We start from the raw sequence: 24,790 nt of genomic DNA, 5'->3' as shown, positions 1-24,790 counted from the left end.
GAAACTGGCATGCCTGAGAGTTCTCCATATTCTTCCCAAAGGCATCTGAAGTTCACCAATCCGCACTTGGCCAGAGTGGACTACTGCATTCATTCTCATTCTTAATTTTATTTTATTGTTTTTTATTTGAACAACTAAGTAAGTACTTGGAGCTTTTAAAGCCTTTTTAAATAGTCGGGTGTGTTGACTTTATGACCGGTTCGCAGTGCTGATCTTATTCCGAGGATGTATTAATTGTACAAAGTAAAGCTGCAATATCACAGGATATGTTTTCGAGTGCTAAGCGATAGATGTGTGAGAAATATATCAATACTGGTAAGATGATATCTAGTTTTTGGCTTAGCTTTAATTCACTTGCGAATCCTACTTGGTAAGACCTTGTTTTTTTTTTTTAAATAACGGGTAAACGAGCAAGTGGGTCACCTGATGTTAAGTTTTTACCGACTTCCATAAACATCATTTTATTTAATTTTTTTCGTTTATTTGGTTTTCCAACAGCTCATCATAAACTAAAACAATTTAATATAGATTATACAGTATGAAGACACAATATTCAGCTACTTATACTTTATAGATAAACCTATTTACCTACCAATTACACAAACAAAATGAAAAAATATCCAGTGCGGGCAATGTACAAAATTCCAATATTGCGGCCTATTAATTAATTTAACTACAAGTTATCCCTTGACCTCCTTTGATCCTACAGACTGCAGTTTCGCCTGTTGATTAGTAATGATACAGTCTAAGTTATATTTGTGAGGATTTGGAAATTTAGTAGGTGGGAACCTATGTGATCCTTATGGGATTCGACAGCACCGGGGGGTCGGGACGTGCGCGTAGCGTCGCCTGATTAAGGGTTTTCAGGGGGAATAGCGAGCGGACGTCCTCCTAGGGGCGTCTCCTGCAAGACTCGGACGTCGTCTTAGGCGGACGTCGGAATTGGTGGACCGATCGAGAGGTGATTAGCCCGTACACCACCGTGGCCCTGGGTGATGTCCACGTCCGGGTGACGTAAAAAATTTGGGACCACGTCGGTGTATAGCCCTAAAGCCCTAGCATAAGGAGCGTTGTCCATCGTTATGTCGTTGTCCGGGTCGTCAAGGACGTGTCGGGGCCGTCTCCTAATAGGATTGCTGACGTTTGGATTGGGTGTGTACGAACATGCCTTCACCACCAAGGGGTTGGGGTGAGACTTGGCTCTCTTAAAATAACGTTTAGAGAACCTCTTGAAGTGATTGACTATCGCAGGGAGGTCGGAAAGAGTCATATTAAACTCTTACCCGAAATATAAATCATTTGGCAACAAGTCTGGTGGGTTGGTAACTAGCCTCGGCATTGACTCCTACTCGCTTACACTAATAATTGGGCTGTCCAATGCAAAACTGATTTTCCAAATCCAACCTTAGTTGCAGAGATAAGTGTTTTAGAACGAACTAACAAAAAAAACGATTCTCCATTCAGGTTTATTATTTATGTAACTTTGCAATAATTAAAGAAATTTAGAAATCCACACTCACAGTCCCCCTAACATCAGATAAAACCTAAACACAACAACGCCGCAATAAATCTAACCCTAATAGATCGTAAAAGATATCGGCGAGATAAGTTAGAACAAAAGCTGGTACCTACACAACTATTCCACCCGCGAGCAAGGTCGGTGTGAAACACTATCTTACGATTCCCACAACAATTTTGCCTGCAATCAAAGATGGGTGCATAGTAAGACTGAGCAGGTTTGATACTTGACTACAGTAGTTCCCACAACTATTTTGCCCGCAATCCGAGATAGGTGTACAGATCTTCACAGGTTTCCTTCAGCATTTTTACAATTAATACATTTGTAACCCCCCGTCCTCTTCCCGTAGCGGTCGTTATAGAGGGCAGAGCGTCCTTCTGCTATTTTTACTAACCAAACCATTCGGAGAGGCCTTTAGTCCAGCTGTGGACTGAATCTGTTTGGAAATCTTAGGCAGCTCCTAGGCCGGGCTCAGGCTACAACTGATTAATAATTTCAAGTATCAAAACTCCCCCAACCAGCGCGTCACAAAACAATTACGTTACGTCACGACAATCGCCGCGTTCACAGTTCAAGATATTGCGCCAACTTTGACCGTTAGGACGCCGTGGCCGATCCGTGATGACAGAACACATGGGCCTCTGATACGAAGGGGCCCATCTTAGTAATCATCTCGAAGGTAATTGAAGTAATTTATGGTTCTAAATTAGTTATAAATAATATTTCGTCATGGAACTGTGTGCACCCATTATCTTTTGGCATTTAAGTTAAATGGTAGAGCTAGTTTAATTATAAGTACAACTGCCTTTATTCATCTTGGCATAATAATAATATGTCATTTGTCCACCTCCCTGGCCCAGTGATAGGCAGTTAGATTTGGAAGGTCTAGGGTTCGATCCATGGGAGTTGTGAATTTACAATTTTTGCATTTTCTGTGGTCTGGTCTGGTAGGCTTCAGGATCTCCTAGTTACCTAACGAGTAAGGTTTCCGTTATGATGCCGCTTGAAAACCAATTAGGGGTATGGCTTTTATGTTTACCTTAACCCTAACAGGTTATCCCGCTTCCACCTTATACTGATAAATGTTACCTGTAGTGGGGAAAAAGATCGATACAGGGAGTTGGTACAAAATCTGCTTCAAACTTGAACACAGACTTGTTGTTTTGGTTTTGGCATTTTTTACAACCGATTTCCTGACATCAACCATCCTTGGGAAATTACTATTGGTAGAATTACCGCGATCTTTTGTTTCAAACCGGTTTTAAGTACCTTCATTAACCCTTCTCAATTAACTTTTGAATAGCTAAAATACATAAGAGCAGAATTGCTACAAGATTTTATTAGGCGAAAAAATATTTTTTGTACAAAATTTTAAATCCTTTTGGTAACCTCTAAAAGCAATGGTGGGGCCCAGGCATGTAAATCGCGTTTTGCACGATGGAGGGGGTAGGGTATAATATATTTGTAGTAGGTACAAGCTGTTGCACGGAACTGCTGCCGCGTGTTTTAGGTTTTTATAGGAAAGAAGCGTTTCTTTTAAAGATCGCGGGAGACCCGAATGAGAGGATGGAAGTTATTATATCAGTATCAGTATCTTGTTGTTTATGTGACAAAAGTGTTGCTCTGTTTACAGGTTTTACAAACCATAAGGTGGGCCATCTCCGTCATTTAAAACGAACCTTTATGCAGCGACTTTGTCCGCCTATCGCATACCTACGTACCTATATAGAAGTTTAAATTAGGAATAGATATTTCAGATGAAGAAAAACAAAAATTGTAAGGAGAATTGATATTTGGTAAGGAGCTACAAAACGCCGTGTGGCATAATATAATTAGGGAAGGACTTCAATAATTATTTTGCATTCAAAATTTTTTTATATCTCTTAATGATAGATTACAACTTTTATTTATAATATCGCGAGAAATTGCGAGGATAAGTTATTATATTTTTTATGAAATGATTATCATATTTATTTTAAATTATAATAATTAATCTGTATTATGCTATCTAATTATATGCTTTTAAATTGCGATTAAAAAAAACAATATTATGACCCCGAGTCCAATGTGAGAGTAAAAACAGTGATTGAAATAAGTTTGAATATATAATTACTTACATACCTAGGTACCTACCTATTTAAAAGGTAAGCTTTTATTTGTTACGTTTTTTTATTCTGTGATATTTGTATGGATATATTGGTATAAAGTCATATATCTATGTTTAATGTTTTAGACACATTAGTCACATTATTATATGATTATTAAGACCATAATATAATGGCCTATGTATTAAAAATTATCACCTATTTTTTTATAAATTTCTATCGGAGACAAATTAATAAAGTTCCCACCGAGTCTACGAAGAAAAAAAAACAAAGAAGCCCTAATGACAGTAACGACCAGGACATCGAACCCCGCACCAACCCGACCGAAACGATTGACATTTTTACAATCGAGATCGAAATCGTCACTAAAACCGTTAAAAAAATCTTTTGTTCATATACCTTATCTCTAAAAAACTAGTAAAAATATTGACATATTAATTTTGTCTATTTGAATAAAAAATCTCATTTTTGGATTTCATATTAAAGGAGTTTAAAATGTAAATTGTAAATAAACCCGATCGCGATTATGATTACAATTGGAAACACGAGTTGAACCGTATCGTTGAGCATGCGTGGACTCTACCGGTGTAAAAGTACACGAAGGCAAAGATACTCTACTTATAAAGTATAAATATGTATAAATATCTGTGCCCTGCAGATTCTTTCGCTGCATGCTACGTAGTCCAAAACTTTCCTCAGTAAATCCACTTCATAAATAAATAAATAAAAAAATTGGTTGCCTGTAAAGTCGGTATACGGGCGAAAGTTTTACGTGACAACTTTGAGTGGTAAAATAATTTTAATGTGAATATTCATTCGTATAGTAGGAAGAAGGATGAAATAATAGTAACAATTTAAAACATTTATTTATACAAAGAATTATATTTAAAACATTAATTTATACAAAGAATCTCGCACTGAATTTCATATTAACAAAATTTTATTTTTACCTTTACACATACATACGTATTTATATACAAATATACATACAATAACTTGCAATACATTTGCGTACAATGAAACAGCGTTTACTACAAAGGGACGCGTGCCTTTCACTTTTTATGTCTGTCTCTCTCGCTCTTAGGCGGGCGCGTGCCTCTCACTCGCTCTCATTGTGAGCGCATAACGTGAGCGGAGCGTAACGCAGTTTCTTGAAGTGTCACCCGGCAAACCAATTTATAAGACGTTGTCACGTCAATAAATAAATATACTACGACAATACACACATCGCCATCTAGCCCCAAAGTAAGCGAAGCTTGTGTTATGGGTACAACGATGATTGATGAATATTTTTATGAATAATATACATAAAATACTTATAATATACAGATGAACACCCAGACACTGAAAAACATTCATGTTCATCACACAAACATTTTCCAGTCGTGGGAATCAAACCCACGGCCTTTGGCTAAGAAAGCAGGGTCGCTGCAAACTGCGCCAATGGGCCGTCAAACTTCGTAACATAAACATTTTTTGCAATCGTACTGGAATTTCAAAATATACTATTTTATATAATACTAGCTGTCCCCACGAATTTCATTTCGCCTTTATATTTCTTTACATCACAATGTATTTCTAAGGTATAATACGTACAATAAGTACTCATCTTACTCCGGATTCATTTAGTCTCTATAGGTATCATCAACCGTTCTACGTTTAAAGACGACATGACGTGCGCTTTCAGTTGTGTTTTGTAACGAATGAACGGTTAGACTATTGTTTTTATTTTAAATATATATTTTTTTATTGATAAATATATTATTTTAATACTTATTATTCTATTCCTATAATAGAAATCCAACAAATCAATAATATTGAAAATAGGTCTATCCGTTCTCAAGTTATAAATGGTGTAACTAACACGACTTTGTTTTATGTATATAATATAATAATATTAACCTATCAGCAATCTAAGTTAAATCGCATTATATACCTATAGGCACATCTGTGTCGGTAGCGTAGCTTTGTGCCTACAATTGACCTTAAATGTGTGCAGAACATTTTTTCTTTATAGTATAATACCCTACAGACATATTACCCCTTTAATAAAAGTTAGCCATGTCTATACCCTGAGCCGCGTTGTGACAGCAGACCAGACAGTGGTCACCCAACCCTCTTCCCACGGGTACCGCAACGCGACTTAGGGAATATAACAGCAGCAGCTTTCTCTGTGCTACTACTACCATCTTTCGTGATCACCAAACCATCTGCCCTGCAGCGTGGTGATTAATGGCAAAGCAACGGGAGTTGGGACAGGCCTTCTGTAAACACTTGGCTATGATGATACACAAAAGTTACACATAGAGCAAACTTTTATTCCGTTACGCATCACTTACAACTTACTAAATGCGTCACACATGCACGATTACAACAGGTGGGCACGCACACATACGTACGAGATTATATAGGCTGATTCTGACTTCCAAACCAGTGGTAGAGGCACTAAAACAGACCGAATGGACGTTATTAATTAAAAACCAACGTAAAAAAAATCATTTTAGTAACGAAATCCAAATTTTTTACTCTCAATATTTCTTTCAAAAATGTATTAATGTAATAAACTATGATGTTTAGTACTAGTGTCTCTTTGCGAAACGCTCGTTGTTGTATTTAAAAAACTCAAGTATGTATAAACTTTCTGCTTGTAGTATCTACCACTACCGCCGTTTAAAATTTACTATCGTCTATAATAACCTAAAAGTAATTAAATAAAGCTAGATTATTTTGTTAACAAACAAATAATTTTTGGAGCATACTGTATACCTTATCACTTGGTTACCTTAACATGTACACAATCTACAACTTTAAGTTGACACTTAAAAACTTTCTTATATCAACGGCTATAAGGTTTCATTTACATAGCACCATTCAAAACTTACTTTGTAAAGACACCTACAAAACCAATATAACATGACCCTCTTCGCCCCTCTTTACAAAACAAGCTTGTATGAAAGTACGGTCAAAGTATTGTAGTCCAGAGATCAATTTTATTTGGATGTAGATACGTTCCGATTTTGAACACAGAATGGTTTTTCGTATTCAGAATAACGTCGGCGCCATTTCGAACGGACGTTTGGAGTAGACTTTTTCTTTTTTCTTTATTTTTGTGTTCAGTGCAAAGGTTTCGAGGGAAAAGGTTTAGTGTTGTGATTTTTCTTTAATGTAAGTCTTATGACAATCGTTTTATGTTGCATTATTTTTATTTACATACTATTTACTATTAAATACCTATAAGGTAGGTACCTTTTTACATACCTAGGTTCGATTAAATAACGTATAATTTGTTCAAGTTTAGAAAAACAATTCTTTGATCGAGATTTATTTAATTTCATGTACCTATTCGGTAAGTTTTAAACTTAAATACCTAACTTATTAAATTTATACAGTTTTAGACTATGTTTTTTATGCTTTTTGGAGCATTTATTATTTCAACCAAGGCGTTCGCTGGCGATTTTACCTTCTGACAATAATTTCTAGTAGCCTAATATTTCTAAGTAGGTAATTTTTTGTAGGCTCCATCCTCCAAGGGGGTATCTTCGCAACTCACTTGACTGTATACTCATCGAACTGACAGTGACAGATAGGAATACTCCAGGAGTGAGGGTTGTAGAGAATAGACCAATTCCAATGTGGGTCCAATGTCGAATCGATAATCTTCAGATCAATGATTCAATTTACTAGTGCTGCCCCAATATCTGTTTATCATATTCCCAAGGAGCTGGATTGTCGACCCCGCATTGAAAAGTACAGCGTTGATAAACCCACTGCTATCGAAATCCAGGATTCAAGCGACATAAATCCGTGGCGTTTGGAAATCTCTACAAAATAGGTAGGTACCCATTTAAGTCCAGCATCGGACTTCTATCGGTGGATGACGATGATAACTTTTCCACACTCCCCATTCGATAATGATAATAACTTATTTCTTAAACTTCGGGCGTATATAAATAAAAAAAAAAAACAATTTTTTTTTTTTTTTAAATAGAATATGGGATAGTTACTGGTACCTAATTACGCTTTTCTTTTTGCATAGTAAATGAAAAGGCAGAAAACGACATATTACAGTCATCATAATATCAACCCCTCACTAACCCAACAAAGGGCACAGGTCTCTTCCCAGAAAGAGCAGGGCTTAGGCTGTACCACAACGCTGTCTATATGAGGATTGTTAAACTTCACACGCCTTTGAGAACATTATAGAGAACTCTTAGGCATGCAGATTTCCAGACGATGTTTTCCTTCACTGTTAGAGCAAGAGATAATAACTTGAAACGCAAATAAATTAGAAAAGTTAGAGGTGCGAGCCGGGGTTCGAAATCGCCCTCCCGAAAGATAAGCCGAAGTCCTAACCACTAGGTCGTCACCGCAGCGATATTATGGTAATAAAAGTAACATATTGTTGTCTGACCTTGACGCCATTTTGAAACTTATTGTTTTCTTTTCACGATCCAACTCTTGACACCTGTGCACACAATTAATCAGGCTGGAATTATATGAAGCTATAAATTTTAATAAAATGAAACTATTCCTGAATTTACTTCAATTTCTGTAATGTAACTAAGTTTGTAGGAGTTAGAGTTTAATTCCATATTTAGAGCAATAAAATATCACTATCTTTCCGGTGATGGAAAACATCATGAGGAAACGTGCATGCCCTATTTCTTCTTAATTTTCTCAGAGGCGTATGAAATCCGCACTTGACTAGTGTTGTGGACCTAAACCCTGCTCATTGGGAGGAGACCCGTATGAGACTCTTACTTGGCCGGTTTTTTTACTCTGTAGTGAGGCTTTTGTTGCTTTAACACAGCACTTATGACGTTTATAACATTATCTTTTACAAGTATCTCACTGTGATAGTATAACAAACAAGATAAGATAAGATAAAACAGCGGCAAACTAACACAGCGTTATTAATAAGAAAAGCAAAATTATTGCAATTTTAAATAAAGCTGATATTGGAAGTTGCCATTGAATTATAAACACCGACTGTTATAAGTTTAAAGTTTACATTTTTTATATATATAGCATATATATGTGGGGAACAAACATCACCTGTCGAAAAGGACGGCTTTTGGGGGAGACAGGTTGCATGACCGTTAAACATCTATTATATGGCTTCGTTACCTTTATATTCTTCCTATCGTTCATTCTATTTATCTAAACCCATACAAATAGATAAAACTGAGGTTTCTGTTTGTATACTCATAAAACAAATATAAATAAAAATAGCTAAATAGTTTAAACACATAATATTAAAATCAAAAATTAAAAATTTATAAAATTATTTTAATTCTTTGATATCATTAGTAAAATAATAAAAATATTGAATTTTGGTCACCATACAATTAGATAAGAATTTTGTCTGAAATACTTTAACGGATTGCACCTTTTAAATGTCAGAGCGCGAAAATCATTGCATATGCCTATTATAGTCACTAAAAAACTGCTTTTACAGTTACTGCTACCAGTTGCGTGCATGAAGGGTATTCACAGGGTATGCAGATGAAATAAAATGAAGAAAATCTCTAGTACGAGCTATAAATACTTAGGGGTAGGCTTCTTATAACTCTTACAATGCCTATCCTTAAGTGTGTTATAACTCGTACAGGAGACTTTCTTCATTTTATATAATTTGCATACCCTGTACATACCCTCTATGCACGCCACTGACTGCTACTGTACTACTACTAGTACTGCTTAATACAGTTGTTACCACGCCTCCACTTCCGACGTTAGTCGTACGGGCATATGACAGAGAACGGGCAAAGGCTGCGTCCTTTGTACTTCTACAACCGTCTACTGTGATAACCTTCCCAACGTGGTGTTTATGGGCCAGCAATGGATGTAGGCACAGAATTAAGAACAACTAACCGTGTACATGACTATTGAAGCATCGAAAACCACTCCACTTTAGAATGGTTTCTCGAACAAACCGTTGGTCACTTCATACCATTTAGCCGATGACAGTAGTTATTTTACCTCTAATGTTCTAAGCGTTCATTATAAAATGTGAAGATGGGAAAACTGTGAGCTAGCTACATTCCGCGGGTGTAAAGTGAGACGTGCGCGGGACGTTTTCACTGTTTTTGGACACAATGCACTGCATAAATCGCTGAATGAGGATTCTATACTTTCTTATTCAATGGATATACTCAGGCTATTGATTGTTTGATTTGATATTCTTTCCAACAGGCCGGCTGGAATTGTCAAATATTTTTGGGAATGTTTATTGATACTAATCCTAACTTATTTGTTCAAATCTTATCCAGTCTCTAAGCATCCGTATGATAATAAAATTCAGGAGCCTCTTGGAGACATTCCTCTTCGCTTCAGACTCGTTGTTACTAAATGGTTTCCCTGATTTGCTTTGCTAGCTCTATGGTAATTTTTGACAATACATATTGAATCTCTAAAAAATGCTTTCAAGCATATAAGAACTAGCGATATTATAAAGTGCATTGACGCATCATTTACCACACAATTACAATCAAGCCGACTCTTATCAGCTGTTATCAGTCGCTTTCACCTTGGCTGGGCACATTAAACTAAACCTGAACGCATAAAAACCATCTAGAACAAAAATAACACTTTAGTATTAATTTTGTAGCTATTTACCGACAAAACGTACCGCCAAGCGATATCTATAGGCTATCCGTTCTACGATGGTTTAGTAGCAGTAGAACTGTTTGTGACAGAGATCGTACGGGGAAGTACATGCACCATGCTTGTTTGTGCCGCTAACCAGCATTGTTGCAATGGTGTGATTACAGACACATGAGGCTTAACACCGTTCGCCTCAGGCTGATTTACACAGTGCTTTGTATGACGTCATCCATGCATGCCCTGCAAAGGGTTGTTCTGTTTATAGGCAATGGTTGTCTACTGAACTTAAATTTACTTCGTTACGCGCTTACGACAGTAGAAACCGATTAGGGGTATTGTGTTTCAAATAATTGCCGTGCCTCGTGGTAAACGCACTGTACGATATTGGACAGAAGCAGGCGTTACTTTGCGGAAATCCATGATATATTATCAAAATTAAGCTCAATTTGCTTTACTCCGCGAAAAGCTGATGAATCTGTATGGTGTAATTAATAATTTCTTCAATCCTTATACTCCACACCAAACAGATCTTTGGCAATGTTCACCAAACAAATCTACGCACGTTTCGCTCTGAAACCGAAGCATCCTCAGGAGATGTTGACTTTACAATGAATAATTGTTAAGTACGACTTAAACTAAACCTAAGAAACCTAAGATTGAAGAAATTATTAATTACACCATACAGATTCTCCTGCTTTACGCGGAGTATAGCAAATGAAGCCTACTTTTCATAATATCCCACTGTAAGAGAAAACTTATCGGTACAAGTTGGCAGTTGGCAACAAAAGAGTCTTATAGACTACCAAAATAAAAGGGAGCGTGGAAAATCCAACAAAGGCCGCAGCAGACCATCCATCGTCCCTAGATATAATTATAATGAGACGATGATATATTCTAAAAATATATAAGATATAAAACATCTTTTCCTTTCTTTTTCAGATGGCGTAGCAATGCAGTGTATTGTTTTCAGATGAATTTAAAAAATAGGTTTAGAAATATAATAAAATTGATAAATTAATCTGTGCAAAAAAACAATAAAACCAATAACTTATTCTTAGATATAAGAAAGCGTGTAAAACATGCAATAAACATTATTATGTGCAAGTAAAGTAGTAAAGAATTAGGATTCAAAATGGCCGACAATGAAGGACCTGTGACCGTCACCGATTTGCCGATGACTTTTCAAGTAAGTTTTTTATTTTACATATTTTCAAAAAATCGACTTCTAAAGCCAAATGCGAAAGAAAAACTGTTTGTTTGTTAGCTATGTCCAGATGAACTGAAATCTTGGTGAAATTTTGTACGGTGAAAGCTGGTATCCTGGAAACGGCCATAGACTGCTTTTATCAAGAAAAAAACACCAGGGACGCATTCCCGCTGGATTGAAAACGCCTTTACAGCTGTACCGATCTTAATGACATTTTCCATAGCTTACGACGTAATGTTGAACATGGGATTATTTATAGTACGAGAAAGTCAAGATTCGCTGGGTGTTTAATTTAATTTTTAATTTTAACCCTATCTATGGTATAGTTTCTAAGATAAATAAATAGATAAACCTAAGTAGAAGTCAGACAGTTATTTTAGATTTGTAACGTTACGCATGCAGAGCGGAACAAGTTACGAAAAACAACGCACAGCGAGTGATGAGGCAACTGCCAGATTTGCATCATTATGCAGTTTGTAGTTACCTGTGAAGTTGTGAAGAACATAAGTTAACTATACGCCATTAACTTTAGATTAACTTAAACATATCTCATTATCACCATCATCATCATCATTGCAATTAAATAACGTCATCTTCTGGACATAGATAGGAACTAGGACTTTTGTAAGAAATTCACGGTCTTGGACCGCTTTTTTCTAGTGGCTCCGAGTAACTCGCGTTGTCTGTCGCCATTCCAGTATCTTGGGGCCCGAACATCTATGGGTTCTCCGCGCTATACGTCCCGTCTATTGCCATTTAAGCTTCGCGAACTGTTCAGCTGATATACTTAGACCTACGCGGTGGGTTTTAGTAGGTCGTTTTTTGAATGCCCTATTTATAGGCGATGGTTCTCCATATAACATCACATGGGCCATCTACTTGATTCTTACAATAATACTGCTTTAAGAGGTTGAAGTAACCCTGTATGAACAAGTTCGAGAGTGTACTGACGAACTCATACTACGTACAGGAGTGTAGTTTTATTGGTGTCAAAAGAACTGACCTCGGCTTTTATTAGTATGTCAGCGAGGATTACAAATATTGTAATTATGTCGGATGTGTCAGGTTTCCTATTTACTTTATTACTTAAGCGGGAACTGTGACTTAAACCTCTATGTTTTTTGGGATTCCAAAATCGAATGGTGTCCTATTAAGCATCCAATTTAACCGTCTAACCGTCCGCCCGTCCGTCCGTCGGTCATTACCTATCGCAAGAACCGTAATAAGTAATGAGTTGAAATTTTCACCAAATGTGTATTTCTGTTGCCGGTGTAGCAAAAAATATTTTAAAGTATTATAATTATGGACACAGATAATTATAAATTAAAGCACCCTTTGATTTATAATTATTTTTATCTTAAATCATCATTTATAATAGAATATTTCCTTATAACTATGAAAAATAGATAAAAATTGCCCTTGACAGCGATTTATTTGGATACATTACGTTTGGATAAAACGGGTAAGAAAAAATGGACTGAGTTTAAACATCCTGGCTTAATTTGATATCGCATATTAGATTGATCGAAAGGTTTGCAAACAATTAGGTATTAACATTTATATTATACGGGCAGAGTTTATGGGGGCCATGTTGATTGCGATGACGTCACTTCCGCTCACGTCCGCTCCAATTACACACACTTCATGGTGGAATGCGTCGCAGACTCACTTTAGTACCCACCTGGGTACTCGGAGTTTTAGTTAGGTATTAGTAATTTGAGAAGCGGTGATAGCCGAGTGGTTATCGCTTCAGCCTTCCTTCCATGAGTTTGATCCATGGCACGCACCTCTAACTTTTCGGAGTTGTGTGCGTTTTATTAAAACATAAGCATTTAAAATTTCACTTGCTTGTGAAATGGTGAAGACAAACATCTCGCCTGCATGCCCTAAAAGGCGTGTAAAGTCTACCAGTCAGCACTTGGCCAACGTGGTGGACTAATGGATAATCCCTTCTCATTTGTAGAGGAGGTCTGTGCCCTGTTGTGGGCAAATTTTCCCTTGGATAGGACCGAAATTATATTTATATGTTTAACTCCCCCTGCTGAAGGCGGTTTCACCCGACAGAAAAACCACTAAGGCTTATCCCTCTCTGATTTGATAAACACCCGGTGATCCTTATATACTTCTCAGACGTCTGGTAACCACCCCAACCAATTGCCGGGGCTTCCTCGCTAAAGAGAAGGGGGACACTTGTACTTGTACTAGTAGGGGTACTCTCCCGTCTACATGACGCTTACCATGACACTGTTACAACCCTTTTGGTGGCTATCAATCCTTTCGTTAGCCTATCCGATCTCCGGCAGGGGCTAAATTGCAGTGAAAAAAAAATGTAGTGACAAAAAGAAAACAACAACTGATTTAAATGGTATTTTGTTCTTATGGGTCACTATTGGATGATACTTAGCGAACACTTCGCATTTTGGATAGATGGAATTGACGCTCGTTTAATTACACTTAAAAATAAACAATGGGTGGGATTATATTTTACGAAATTACGCATGAGATCATCTCATCCGATCGCCGCCATTGTTAAAATATACTATTGTTGTGAGATTTTAATATTGTGGACTAGTATTATTTGGAGGTTGTTCTATATTTAGCGCAATAATAGAATTTGAGCTGAAAATTGTTAAGAAAAGTTTTAATTGCCTAATGCAACTCAAAAAGGTCGTTCAGAAATATTGTTCACGTGATCATATCAGAAATGAGGAGCACCGTAGAACAACCAGAGTTTTTTTTTTAATTTCCACTACAATTTATCTCTAGACTATAATTTCATCTGGCGATCAGATAGTGCAGTCTAACATGGTAGCGAACTGAACTAACCTGTCAGAAATATAACAGTTATTTAAAACCCTCATCCCCTTTCGGTTTCTGCGCGGCATCTAACTGAACGCTAGAGTTATTCATTACTCTAAATAGTAGGTATTTTATGTAACGAATCTATTGTAGTACGGAACATGTAATGTAAGACCTAATTCAATAAGTAACCTGCAATCACGCAAATAAAGAATTGAATTGAACGTACCTACCTTAATTCTGTTACATAAAACATTCTAGTAGGTTTAGTTATTTTTTAAATTCTTTTTTATACTACAATTTTTATTCAGTGGAACATCCTTAAAGTAGATAAATAAAACCGCATTTTTCTGTTTAACGTTTAATTTTTTTCGTATATAAATAAAAAAACAATAATAATATCTGAAAGCACATTTCGGACTCATGAATTGTTTTCTCTCTTGAAAGTCCAACTCTTGAGGAAGTTTATAGGCTACTACAAAACATATTGACAAATTACGACCTAAAAGTCAAGTAAAAAGAAAAATAAGAAAACAAAAGCTACTTTTATTATGGACTAGCGGACCCTCGCGACTTCGTCCTTGTATGAGTCAATGTAGAAGCTAGAAAAGATCATCGTGGCTTGCTATGTACCTACTATTACTATTATTTTACGTGGTCCATTGTAACTCAGTTGTAAGTTGTCATTATTCTAGTTGATACATACATCCTCACAAACTTTCGCATTTATAATATTAGTAGGATGGTACGCAATACACATGCATTCGATCGTTGTCCCATATGCCTTGCGACTTGCTGTTATTTGTGAAGAGTTATGTCCTTTATCTCCGACAATATTTATCAGATCCTTATTAAAATAAGACAAAACATGCTCGATAGTATACACTTTTAAATAAAAAAAGAATTATTAAAATCGGTTCAAATTTAACGGAGCTACCGTTATATTGTTTATCGGGATAAAAAGTATTCTATATGTTGACCCGGAATATCAGCTACCACTATACCAAATTTTATTAAAATCCGTTTAGTAATTTTTACGTGATGTCCGGACAGACAGAAAGACAGACAAACAGGCTGACAGGCAAAAGTTCAATAAAAATCTATTTGGACTCATTATCGATTATAAAGCATCCCCCGGTCAAAATTTTTAAAATATATTAAATGGACAGAAATCTTCCAGTTACAGATTTATTATAAGCATAGATAATTTGAAAATTAGTTCATTGATTTCCTTGAAGGGAAGTAAGCATGCAGTACACACGGGAAAAGCCGCAGGGGAAATCTAGCACTGTCTTTCTTTTTCTAATCTAAACATTTTTGATCTTCCAGGTGAAATATCTAGGACAAAGCGACGCGCGAGGGCTATGGGGTATCAAGCATACACGGAAACCAGTGGATCTTATGGTGGCAGCAGCTAAAGCACTACCTCCAGGTAAAATGGCTTACTATGAGTAGGTATTCAGACTAAAGTCGTGAAGTTACCGTCTAAGTTTCTTGTGAGCTTCTTCTTAGCCCAGGAAACATTTGGAACCCTCGTAGCTTTAGTTTTAAGTTGAAGGAATTAGTTATCGCCATCAGCTCCAATTTATGTCATATTTTACATGTAATTACAGTACGTTTCAAACGTAAATGCGCCCCTGAAGTTTGCAAACGACGTTGCGCACCACACACATTTTGCGTGACCGGTGTAGCGGTGAGGGTAACAGCGCCCGTCTGCTAACTTCACGCAGACGCATTTAAGTTTGAATCGTACTGTACGTGTAATTATTTTACATGTAATCAAGAGTGCCGTGTATGTGCATGTATTTATTTGAATAAAGAAATATTTTAAATTGACTTTGATTATGTAAACACATATGCATTAACGATTCTTAAGAGGCTGTGATAGGCCTACATAAAAAGGAAATTTTAAATTCGAATTTTGAATTAATAGATTTTTAACGAAGTTTTTCGGAGTTCGTGGTCCCACCGATGTCACCTACTGGTAAGACAACGGTACTCTACCATATACCCGCGGTCCTACTGGGCTAGAGGCGAATGATGACATCGACATTATTATGAGTGTATAATGTATATATACTTACTAGCTATTCCCCGCAGTTTCACGTAACTGGGTCGAAATGTTGACTCAAATATTGTGGTACTTATGTACAACATCATCATCATCATATCGGCCCATTACCGGTAAACTACAGGGCACGGGTCTCCTCCCAAAATGAGAAGGGGTTAAGGCCGTAGTTCACCACGCTGGCCCAGTGCGGGTTGGTGGACTCCACGTACCTTTGAGAACATTATGTAGAACCCTCAAGCATACAGGTTTCCTTACAATGTTTCCTTCCCCGTCAAAGCAAGTGATATTTTTAATAACCTAAAACGCACATAACATAGAAAAGTTAGAGGTGCGTACTGGGACTCTGTAGCTGTAGTAAATATTATATCCCAAAATAAGCGGCGACAAAGTCGCGAACAGCAATAACTATATTTTTATTTTATTTCCAGGTCAAATTCTTCCCATAGTAAAACTAACCATTACGGTAGACGGAGTACACCTGGAAACTCACAACCATGGGCCCCATAAGGATGAGTTTGAACACATGGCTGTGTTTTTCAACATCCAGTCAATTTCGTACGGGGTCCAGGACCTGGTGTACACGAGGGTCTTCTCCATGATCATTGTTAAGGATAACGCTGATGTTAAAGGATTGAATCCCTTCGAATGTCACGCATTTGTTTGCGAATCCAGGTAGGTTTATACGAGGTGTTTTGAAACCCTTGTAGCTTTCGTTTGTATGAAAAATTAAACAACGAAACTTTCATGTTCGTCATTTTTCTATAGGTAGTTATAACGTGCAATTTATTTTCAATATATAAAACTGCAAAATCTAGCGTTACGCCTGGACAGGTGAAATGCCGAATTCAAAATATGACGTCCATGACACGGTGTGCGTTTTCTCGGAAAATATTTTTTAAAAATATATTTATTAATTTATGTATAAGCCCAACCTTTAATTTCTGTGAAACCAAGATATTTTTGGACATAGAAGATACTTCCGAACATCATAGGGCAGTTTTTAAACTGGTTCTAATATCCCACTGATGGGCCTTGGCCTAGATCTCATATAGAATTCACCACATCGCTCCGATGCGAGTTGGCAGGCTTGATTTATCATACGAATAAGTATATTTAAAGTAGAATATTCTAGATACCAATCTGAGGTTGATATTTCACAATAAACCCATTTATCAGATAACCTATTTTTTTATCTCAATCAATTTTCCCATGAATTCGAATTTATGTGTGTCATATTTACTTGTGATATGACAAGAAAAATAATATGATTTCGTCATTCACGTAAAAGTACTATTTTGCCAAAAATACGTTTAGAATAAGTGTAATGTTTATTTTCAATCTTGATATAAGGGTTGGTTCTCAAGTTACACGTGAATGGAAACAGCTAGGTTGGAACGCCTTTCTCCATCTTTTTGTTTTTTATTGTATGATGAAATCCTCATAAACCAAGTTGACATGCCCGACTGCACTAGGAGTAAAATTACTCATTGTCCTACGGACCAAAACCTCCTACATTCAGTAACCTTCCTTCCCGGAACCGCAATACGCCTTACTTCTGGAAGGGGGGCTGTGTAATTAGGCTGCGTTCTGCTTTTGCCGACTCTATTTATCCTTTTTTATAATTTTTATTAGTGTTTTTACCTACACTTGAAGGAATTATCAATTTTATAAATTTAAAATGCATATAAAAATCATCCTTGCTCGTCTTCCCATAATGTTTTGGAGTATGTTGCGCTCCTATTCCAGCCCTCCTTACTCCTCAGCATCTGAGAAACCAGATGGTCTTTTGTTAAAGGCTCTCCGTTTTCGCCAAACTCTATGCATTGCAATTTCGCATGATTGGGCGTGTCCGCCGTACCACAATAAGGGCAGTTTTCACTGGCTGCCTTGCCTATTGCATACAGGTAGGTATTAAATACTCTATGGAATTAATTATTAATAATTTTACACCACCTGTCCGCTCTCGCTCTCGTCCTAATCCAAAGGTTGCCTGGCAGAGATCGCTACTAAGGCCGCCTTTTGTATTCTACTTCTATCTTTGTATTTCTATTGTTTTTTCCTAACTTCATAGTGTTGTACAAATAAAGAGTTAAATAAATAAATAAAAAAAAAAAAGATGCCCACGCAGTGCCTGTGTCATTAGTTTATCGACTTCCCTATATTTCCTGTCCAGCGATTTAGTTCGTCTTTTCCTACCTTAGCGGTTCTTATCAGAAACGAAGTATGCCCGTTTTCACTACACCAAGGCATCGCCGAAATATTACCACGTACACACTTGACTTCAACTTTCAAGTCATTATAATTAGCTTGATTGAGAATCTATTTTTTAGGTTACTATTATATTATGAAATATACTTTAGGTACTTTTTTTTGGTAACGGGCCAAGCATGCAAGCATGGATGTTATGTGGAAACCATCGCATATAAACAGACAAACACTTCATTCAGGAAACCTATAAATTGCCGCTTTACGTTCTTCGACCTAAGGCTTAGGTATTATGTGCCTGTAATTACAACAGCAACAACTCCCTTCGCAGCAATGCTGGAAAATAGAAATGCTGCTTGGCGGCAGAAATAAGCATAGTGGTAGACCCCGGACGAGCTCTGTCACAATAAGCTCTACTACTGATAAACTTGAAATAAATCTGTTAAATAAACCTAGGAAACGCTTAAATCGGACGCCTATTAATTTAGGCGATGTCTATAGATAAAAAACAACGTTTCACCAACTCTTAGATGATGACTAATGACGTCATATTAAGCTACGAAACCGATTCGGCGGTGCTTATTGTTAGGGAAATCGGAAGCCTATGCTTGACATATAAAAAAAATATAAATTCGAGTTTTTTTAATAAACTTAAATCCATTCTACAATTGTAAAAATACGATAGTACAAACACAGAATACCACACCTTGTGAGTGGCAAGAAACATAGACAAATTAGGTTATATGAGTTGAGTGAAAATCGATAGCTGAAAATAAATGTATGCCTAGGAACCTTCTTTGATTAGGTGTAACTAACTTAGGCATTGCCTTGTACGTCGTTATTAAAAACGGGCATGAGCCCATTAGTTGAGACGCGAAAAAGATCTAAAGTATGTAGTGTTAAAGCTCAAATTCGTCCACACTTCTACGATTCAACTTTGCGACTGTTTAACGAAGGGCATTAGGTCAGTTTTTCTTTTAAGGGTACCTACTGTATATAGGTTTTTTATATATGTTTTTCGAATTTCAGAAATGCTGCAAGACGCCTCACTTACTCTTTGGCGGCCGCCTTCCAAGACTACTCGAGAAGGGTGAAGGAAATGCAAGCGAATCCAGGTAAATAACCTTTCTCAGTCCATTAATTCCTCGATTAAAGTGGTTGAGTAAAAGAATAATAAGCTAGCACGGTATGATCATGTAATATGGAGACCCAGAAGAATGTTAAATATGTATGTTAAAGTAGAGATGGGATGGATTGTCTGAAAGAGGATATGGGTGTAAAACGAGATGTGGATAATTAGGTGACGGAAGATAGCAGAATAAGACCTTGTTGTCTGTACCCCACGATATGTGGGGTACAGACAAGAAGAAGAATAGTATATTTAAGTCCGATTACTGGGCACGAATTTTCCTTTTGAAACGAGAGGGATTTAAATACATTTAACTTACATTTATTTAAAACACATTAATTCGTATGAAGCAAACGTCCTTCGAGAGCAACTCTTCGTTGCCCGCGTGTTTGTTAAAATGAGTCTTAAAAAAAATTAAAAAAATATTTATTTCGTTTCGTACAGCAAAATAATACATTAAAATTGGGGTCATCCTAGTAAGTTACTAGTATTACTACTAGCACTTGTGGCAGGCGGCCCCGCTCTTCCATAACATCATATACAAATTGAAATAAATAAGTAGATCAAAGTTATATAAATCAAAATTAAGTATAATTCAAAGTTATAAAGGTAAACCAAAGATAATTACAACATGTGTGTCTACTTGAGGTGCGTTAGTGTGTGTGTGTGTGTGTGTGTGTGTGTGTGTGTATGTGTGGTCGTGTGCGTGTGTTTTAGTGCGTATGTGTGTAAGTGAGTGTATGTGTAAACGAATGGATGTATAAGTTATAATGTATGGGATGCAAAATTCATACGTACATTTGTTGCATCAAATCCTCCGTTTCATAATAGTTCAATTTATGCAACCACTCAGTAAGCACTTTTTTGCAATTATGAAGTGCTAATGGATAAATATTTAACTTACTGTTAATTATGTTGTAGAGATAAGTCGATTTCCTGGTAAATTGTTGGGAAGCAAATTTAGTCCTACTTGGAATTGAATGTAAAACCATATTTCTTCTCCTCGTTTTAAGTTTGCCAGTATTGTAAGGTAATTTTTTATGTACTCTTAGTAATGATGAAAGTAAATATAATTTTCTAACCGTTAGTAACTCACAATGGTTATATAGGTCTACAGTTGAAAATCTGTATGGTTTGAAGAACATAACTTTTAGTAAAGACCTTTGACCTCTTTCAACTTCTAGAAACTTTGTTTTTGAAGCAGCACCCCATGTTGAAATGCAATATCCCAAAATGGATTGACCCAATGTTTTTTTGTTGTTACGTGTCTCAGCGTTTTAAAAATCCAGACAAGCTTCCTTATTCTTCCATTCACAAATTCGACATGAGGGTGCCATGAGAGTCGCCAATCTAACATTACACCTAGATATTTGTTTGTTGTTACTTTGTTAATTACAGGACAATTACAATTACTAGAATTTAGATTACTACATTCATGAATTTTAACAAGGAAATTATTGTGAGGTTGTGTTTTTGAATTGATTGTAAAGCAAATATAGTTTGATTTTTCAGTATTTAGCGTTAAAAGATTAGACTTTAGCCAAAGAGAAATTTCTTTACTTTGAGTCTTAATTCATTGTATGAATTTTGAATAAAAAATGGTAAAAAGCTATCATATTTTTTTAGGCTCAAGGCTTGTGTATGAACAATTATTTTTAATACTTGTTAAGTTTAACAGATATTTTAATTAAAAATTAAACACACACAAACACACACACACACTCACACACAGAACTTACCAAGACTGAACAAGAAAATTGACTTTGACTTTATTACTTTCTTCAGAATTGGATGAAAGACCACCAAGCCTAAAGAAAAGATTCGCCATCGACCTCAGGACACCGGAGGAAATAGAGGCGGAGTTAGAAACTGAAGCATAGCGAACAAGTGAAACAAAATATAAGAAGCTCCTATAAATATAATAAGAAAAAGTAACCGTATAAAAAAGGGCTAAAGGAAGTAGAAAACTGCATCTCAGTAGAACTGATTCCGAACTCTGTTAAACCTGGAAAAACAGCCAAATACCGCAAAGGACGCGGCCAATGGTTCAAATCGTTTAAACCTAGGCCGACTAGATTGCGTCCAGTGTGCGACGCAATCTTTAACGTTCTGGTCTAACCGGCGTGGTTGCCGGTGTAATTATAAGGACATTAGGTTGATAATTTTCCATTCAATTATGACTATAATAATGGGACATGTCTCTTAATTTTGAAGACGAAGCCTTACTGTAGCAGCTACAAAAGAAGAAAAACAAGATATTCACGTTTTTAATAGCAGTTTAACCCGCGAGTTGAAAACCCAAGTGCCGATGGCGCGGGACCCCGCTTTAGTTTTTCGTCAATTCGCGTCCAACAATTTAGTTGAAACAATCGGCGTGAGCGATTACCGTCCCGCGTTCCGCACGGGATTTGCTTCAGTTTGAATAGAGCTTAAGGTTTCACTTACAAGGAAGATATACTTTGACAACAGTTGCCCTTAAATCCTATTGAAAGCGTTAACAAAGATGAAATTTTTATAAGATATAAAAGTGTTCTTTTTTGTATTACCATTTGATAATAGATTGTTATAATATACCTCAGTGTTATAACCACAGGATATGACTGAAATTTTACAAATGTTACAGACTTTGATATAATGCATATTATTTATAAATTAAAAAAATAAAATCATTTTTTCGAAACAGTCATTTTTTCGGGACAAAATACTTTTGAATCAGCTACCGTGTACCGTGATAGCCAAATCATCAATTATGAAGGTAGATTTGGAAAAATCATGGGAGTCCCAAAAATGACTCTACTATTGATAAAGTCCAACATAATAATATCTTGGAAATGTATACATAATATAATGGAAGTTTAGCTCTTTTTCCTAATAAATATATTTTGAAATGTGTAAATGTGTATCTGACATTTCAAAAATAGTGCAATGTTTAACTCCAATGATTCCATTCGATTCGATTCGATTCCATTCCATTGTATTTTATAATTAAGTATTTTTGTACATTGAAGGTCATTTGGAAATGACTATTAGGATGCCTTAAAATAAATGTTTATCACTACTTAACGGTAATGATCTGTGTCATGTTTCGATATTAACACGACCTTAAATGTAAACGCAGCGTATCTTATGCTTGTAACCGCTCAATTTTTCATGATAACTTTGTACAGATTGCTTTGTTGTTAAAAAAAGGAAGCGATAAGAAAATACCCTATCGGCATGGTACACTTTCCACCTTAACTGTAAACATAGCCGATGGTGTGGTTGTCAATCGTAATTTATTATGCAAACATTGTAGTTTGCATAAAAAGTACCCCATCAGTATAGTACTCCTTTACCAATCTTTGTATTTTTTAGACGCTATGTAGTATTACACTTTAGAAAATAAGGTTTTGTATCCCTAAGTTAACACTGTTGATAGTTATCGGTACAAAACAATATACAATGCTTTGTTTGTATTCGCCATGTTTTAAAAAGAGATGTCTCTTTTTATATGCTTTTTAAGCGGCTAGGTTTTAATATTGGCATAGCGCAGTCTACCCTAAATATTTTTCATACTCCCATTTTATCCCATAGGGATAAATTTACCTACGTTTAGTCCATTCTTTTAACTACCTGGTCCAGACAACCACATTGCATATACGATTTCAATGGTAGGTGTAATCAAAAATGGGACCAGTGTTTTTTGTGATTTATGGAAGTGTTACAAACCAAAACTTACAATAATTAGGTTAAGGTTAGTAGTTAGTATAGTTCACTTGAATTTAAATCTTTTTAAAATATACCGATATTAATAGCATCATTCCCTTGCTCCTTTTTTACCTGACCGGTAGTGAAAACATTATTGTCATAACTGTTTACTATAAAATGTGCAAAATAAAATAAAAAGAGATTTTCTGTATGCATATACAACGTGTAACGGAATAACGAAATAATGTTGAAGGGTGCATAAGTATATTTCATAAGGAATCAACCTGTAAAAATAATAAATCAAAAGAAGCATATTTATTTTTGTATAGAAACTAATTCAAGACATTCTAAGTGTTTACTTATGACAACCCTACTGAAGATAAAGGATCGACACGTGCATAGTACCTATGGTACGCGACACGTACCTACGTAGTGACAATAGTCACTTGATTTTACTTTTGCATTTGATGTTAGAGCTGTATCTAATTTCTTACAGTAATAACTATGGCAATAGTTTACTCAAAAACTATTAGCGTTTGAGTTTCACAGATAAGTCCCAGAGATAGTAAATAATATACTTCTAAAGCCTCTGAAGTATTATTTCGGTTTTCATTAACACGTTGTATAAAGAAAATTATTAAACGGTAATAAACTTTATATCAAATACAATTTAACGCTTATAAATAATTATACCGGACCTTAGACTATATGAAACAAACCAAAGAAGTTTCACTTCATATACAGATTGTTTATAAAATCTTATATCTGTTTTCATTATTATTAACTTTACAGTAAATTTAGAATTCTTCGAGTTATTTTGTTAAAACCTCAATATTTTGTCAGATTTGTGATTTTAGATTTAGTCATTTTACATAATATTTATAAAAACACATATCATTAACTATTTTAATTTAAATAGGTACCTATAAAAGTATTATTTAAGAATGGTTAATGTAAATAGAAGTTATTAAAAAATAAAACCATTTACTGAGTTTTTACTGTTGTTTATTTTGAATTTGTAATAAAAAATTGTTTAAAACTTCAATTATGAGTGACTGTACATTCTGGAGTGAAAAAACTTTCTAATGTAAAATGGGTGTGTTATTTTGAAATTTGTTGCACGATTTTAATTTAAAAAAAAAGCCACTTTAACAGTGTCGAACAGTACATGAAATACCAACGAAAAGATCAAGAATGATAGATAGATTCCCATCGTGACCAAATACATTTTAATTTTTTGGAAGGCTCGTAACTGATAGCCACCTGAGCTCGAATGCTCGCCATCAGAAGGACACCAGGGCGCGACGATATCGGAGGTTTGTTGACTCGAGGTGCCTTCTGCGAGGACTCTGAGACCTCCTGCAAGGGCTCGGAGACCTTAGACGACGTTTCAGACTGAATAACCAATAGGTTTTATCTTTGGTCGTGTTAAACCTACCAGTTTATCTTTAATATTTTGCCT

The 24,790-nt window shown here is 35.8% G+C and overlaps 1 protein-coding gene across 2 annotated transcripts; it reads left to right on the top strand.

Moving 5' to 3' along the window:
- The first annotated feature begins 6,686 nt into the window (after nucleotides 1–6,686).
- Nucleotides 6,687–23,545, top strand: LOC120625318. Of its 2 annotated transcripts, XM_039892352.1 has the most exons (7): nucleotides 6,687–6,789; nucleotides 7,343–7,456; nucleotides 11,170–11,416; nucleotides 15,566–15,668; nucleotides 16,736–16,979; nucleotides 19,542–19,627; nucleotides 21,427–23,545. In XM_039892352.1, the coding sequence occupies exons 3-7, from the start codon at nucleotides 11,363–11,365 to the stop codon at nucleotides 21,519–21,521; spliced, it is 582 nt and encodes a 193-aa protein (XP_039748286.1). In that variant the 5' UTR covers nucleotides 6,687–6,789; nucleotides 7,343–7,456; nucleotides 11,170–11,362; the 3' UTR covers nucleotides 21,522–23,545. The 2 variants fall into 2 exon arrangements, with proteins under 2 accessions (XP_039748286.1, XP_039748285.1); XM_039892351.1 differs by lacking the exon at nucleotides 7,343–7,456.
- The last annotated feature ends 1,245 nt before the right edge of the window (nucleotides 23,546–24,790 follow it).

The sequence above is a fragment of the Pararge aegeria genome, chromosome 7 (assembly GCF_905163445.1).
Source record: "Pararge aegeria chromosome 7, ilParAegt1.1, whole genome shotgun sequence".
Classification (NCBI taxonomy): Eukaryota; Metazoa; Arthropoda; class Insecta; order Lepidoptera; family Nymphalidae; genus Pararge; species Pararge aegeria.
This window is presented reverse-complemented; position numbering and strand designations above follow the sequence as displayed.

Bases quoted from the DNA above. Each gene is read 5' to 3' on its own strand.
- LOC120625318 (XM_039892351.1), top strand. From the start codon at position 11,363: ATGGCCGACAATGAAGGACCTGTGACCGTCACCGATTTGCCGATGACT. The intron at 15,669-16,735 runs GTAAAATGGCTT...TTTTATTTCCAG, and splicing joins AGCTAAAGCACTACCTCCAG to GTCAAATTCTTCCCATAGTA. The intron at 16,980-19,541 runs GTAGGTTTATAC...TTCGAATTTCAG, and splicing joins GCATTTGTTTGCGAATCCAG to AAATGCTGCAAGACGCCTCA.